At 31.6% G+C, this 3672-nt stretch overlaps 1 protein-coding gene across 1 annotated transcript; it reads right to left on the reverse strand.

The window, feature by feature from the left end:
- Window positions 1-316: 316 nt before the first annotated feature.
- Window positions 317-1436, reverse strand: LOC124825154 (zinc transporter 1-like). Its single transcript, XM_047297700.1, has 2 exons — window positions 845-1436; window positions 317-708 (listed from the first exon to the last, which is right to left on the reverse strand). Exons 1-2 carry the CDS (start codon window positions 1434-1436, stop codon window positions 317-319), a joined length of 984 nt encoding a protein of 327 aa, XP_047153656.1.
- Window positions 1437-3672: the final 2236 nt, after the last annotated feature.

Here is a 3672-nt window from a genome sequence, read left to right on the forward strand (position 1 = left end):
GTTAAAATTTGTTTTAAAGAATTTCCGTATAAATATTTTCATGATAAAGATTGATGAAAAGGGAAAATTTTATCAAGAAATGTATTAAAAGAATGAGGTGATGAAACTTAACCCCAATGTATATTATATATTTCTATATCTGATGTGCTTTCATATTTCAAAAATATAAAAAAATACCATAAAACTTAGTAGGAAAAGCAACTAAGGATGGATATATAAAGTAGGGCTATATCATTTCAAGAATATCATCATAAACTGTCGCACACAATTTCTTAGAGATATGATATATATATATACACACACACATACATATATATCAGTCCCAGATCATGACAACTGCAATAACAGCTACACCAGAAAGCACTGCGAGAAATCTAAACCAGGGGGTGTCGAAACGGCTTGTCCCCTTCTGTTTGAAGCCTTTGGCTATTAAGTGATTGATGGCAACATAGATGAACACTCCACAAGCAATTCCCATCGTTATGGCAAACATCCAATCTGCGGTGTTTCCTTGAGTTGTCGCGTCTATGGCAATTCCAATCACCACACCAGCGGGGCTTGATACTGCAAAGGCCAAAGAATATACTGCACTTGTTAATAAGGGTCTCTTAGGTAACATCCTTAACAAAGCAATTCCCATTGCGATCGCAGCAAATATCTTGTGTAAAGATATTGTCCACAGGTTCTTCCATGCTTCTCTCTTCGTACCTGAATTAATATCATCTACTTAGTTATAATTGATGTCAAAACATTATTTTAAGATGATTAATTAAGCTAGATGAATATATAATATGTTCTGAATAAGATAAATCTTGGTGGGTGAAGTGAAGGTGAGAAAAATGACCTGCAACTCCAACGGCAATGCCCTCAAAAACTGAATGGAAGCAAAGTGCAAGGATGAGTAGAATGGTGTCTCCCGTGGAGGAAGTTTTCAACAGTATAGGGTTTGTTGCCTCCACTGCGCAGTGATCTGTGGTTTGGTCATGCTGTTGGGATGGTGACCCTCCTTCCAGTTCCACCACTTTGGGTTTCGTCTGGGTATTGCTGCTGACAAAGCCCACTACGCAGTCACCAAGCATGGTGAGAAGGTACCCAGATGAAGCCAGCATAAAGGCAAAAGGGTAAGTTTTTGTGGTGAGCTCTCGAAAAGTCTCATTAGAATCGCCCAAGAAATGCATCAAAGAAGTTCCCAAGAAAACCCCACCAGCGAACTGAGTCCCCAACACAAGAAAAGTCTCATTCCAGCGGAAGAAGTAGGGAGACACCCCTCCAGCGAAAGTGCTCACAAGCATGATGATCAAACACCATAGTTTCACCAATATCAGACCCTTGGAACGCAAGCTTTCTGTGTCAGATTCCCCTCGGAGACCCTTGATTGGATAGAGAAGCGAGGCTAAAAGACACACAACGAGGAACGTTGTGCTGGATGAAGCCATGTATGTATGTTCTGTTCTTTTCTTCTCTGCTATATCAAAATCTGAACTTCTTGCTCTAACGGAGTCAACTACTCGTTCGCATTGTGTTCATGTGTGCATATAGATATACATATATTAGTGTGTTTGCGTGATTTGGTACAATAAATTAATTACATTAATCATGGAGATTGTATCACGTTTACTTGCATTGCGTTTGGAGGGATGCGTACGCTGTATTGTAGCATTTGTTCTACACACAGGGATTGGTGTCATGATGTATTCACCCAAAATATAATTAGTGAAACTATTTTAATGTAAGCATATTCTTACAAGTGTACAAAGTTTGAATATGTTTGTCTTTATACTAAGTTTTCAAACATGCTCCGTCATCAGTTGTATGTTCCCATGAATCGCATCGTATCTATCCCTTTCATTGTCATATTTTACTTAGTGGAATACACTAGATAACAAAGACACGAGGACAATCCAGAAGCTTTACTCCACCAAATTTTGGGAGAACACATTTGGAAGAAGTTTCAAGGACGTTGGTATCTGCAATTTCATCACTTCAAGTGCTTGGAGGATTCCAGAGCCAATGACGCTAATGTTAAGTATTTTTCAAACCAAAACTGATACGAATTAACTGTAAGATATTTATACTTGTAGATGAACAGTTATTATAGAATTTTCATTATTACTGTACTTAGCATAGCAATAATCAACATGTGTTGTTTTCCATGGAGAATGGTTGATCTGTTTGAAAGTCATCTTTCTGGGCTTTGTATATTCGGATGGTTCTAAAATAAATGCAATTACAATTTTCAAACTTTTTTACGAGTAAACTTTTGGTTTCTTTCAAAATAATTCTCTCATTTTCTGAATTTGTGTAATGAATACAATTTTTCCTATATATAGAAGGAAGAAAATTTGGAAGAGAACTACACCCACATTTAAATATATTATGATTTGAATGTTTGGAATGAATTGAGAGCAATATTGGACAACAATCAAATAGATCACAATTTGCAAAAATAATTAGGGAATAGAAAGAATTTTGGTGACACGTTTATTGCAAAATGTCTTTGCTAAAAGTAATTTGACTTTTTGAGGATCCAATAACGTATTATATAATAACACTGATGGAAAATTTTTGGAATTAACTAAAAGATTGCGGAATTTGATTTCATAATGTAATATAATATTATACATATTCAAAATCTTGAAATTCATTATCATTATTGGACGTAAAAATTATAAAAGAATTCGTTTCACTTTTAGTCATAAAGATCATTAAAGAAACGAAATGTTTTTTTTTTTTTTTGTAATTATTGATTGTACTTTTTATATAAGTCATCAACAACTCTAATAATATAATGTTAAGTAATAATGCAGAATGCTCTAAACTCTCTCATGTAGTAATAGATTTCTGATGATATTATTCTTATTATAATTATTTGTTCACTTCCTGCTCATCAACACCAAAAGTTGATTAGGTTCACTCATATATTCTATACTATATATTCTATTATATTTGAATAAGAAATTAATTCATTGCATAAAAATACTAAATTATAGATTATTGACGCTTTATAAGTTATCTATTTATCATTATTTTAATTGTTGTTTGTTTTTCATTATTATTTACAACTTAAGGAATTTATAGATTTTTTAAAAACACATATTAATTAAATACAAGATGGGTTAAAGATGTGTTAAATTCTCTTAATCTTGATATTAATAATGCCAGGATCAAGATTATGATAATATAAATTGGTTTCTAATAGTGACCAATTTAAAGACTAATTTGTTTGATATCTAAAATATTAGTAGCTAATGTGAGTTTTAGAGATCGACTCACTATAGTGACAAATTTAATAACTATCAATTTAAAATTTATTTTAGTTACTAATACTTTTAGTTTATAAATAGTATATAAATTAGTTATTATAGTATTAATTATTTTTTTATCATTACTTAAGGATTTTTTTATAATGCAAACAATAAAGAAAAAATACATTATATATAAAGGTTAACTTTTTAAGGCAAATATTTGTTGTTGATATGCAAGTTCCATCCAATGTAATAACATAAATTATAATTTAATGATTGAATTTATAAATTTTTTTTATAAAATTAATTACAATGTGACATTTGATAACATTTACAATTATATAAACTTTTAATGATTTGTCATCTCCTTGTTAGTTCTATATCCTTTAAAGGTGTACATTGGTCATTATCAAGTTTTATATCTAAG

Source organism: Vigna umbellata, chromosome 6 (assembly GCF_029865625.1).
Source record: "Vigna umbellata cultivar VRB3 chromosome 6, Vumbellata_1.0, whole genome shotgun sequence".
Lineage (NCBI taxonomy): Eukaryota > Viridiplantae > Streptophyta > Magnoliopsida > Fabales > Fabaceae > Vigna > Vigna umbellata.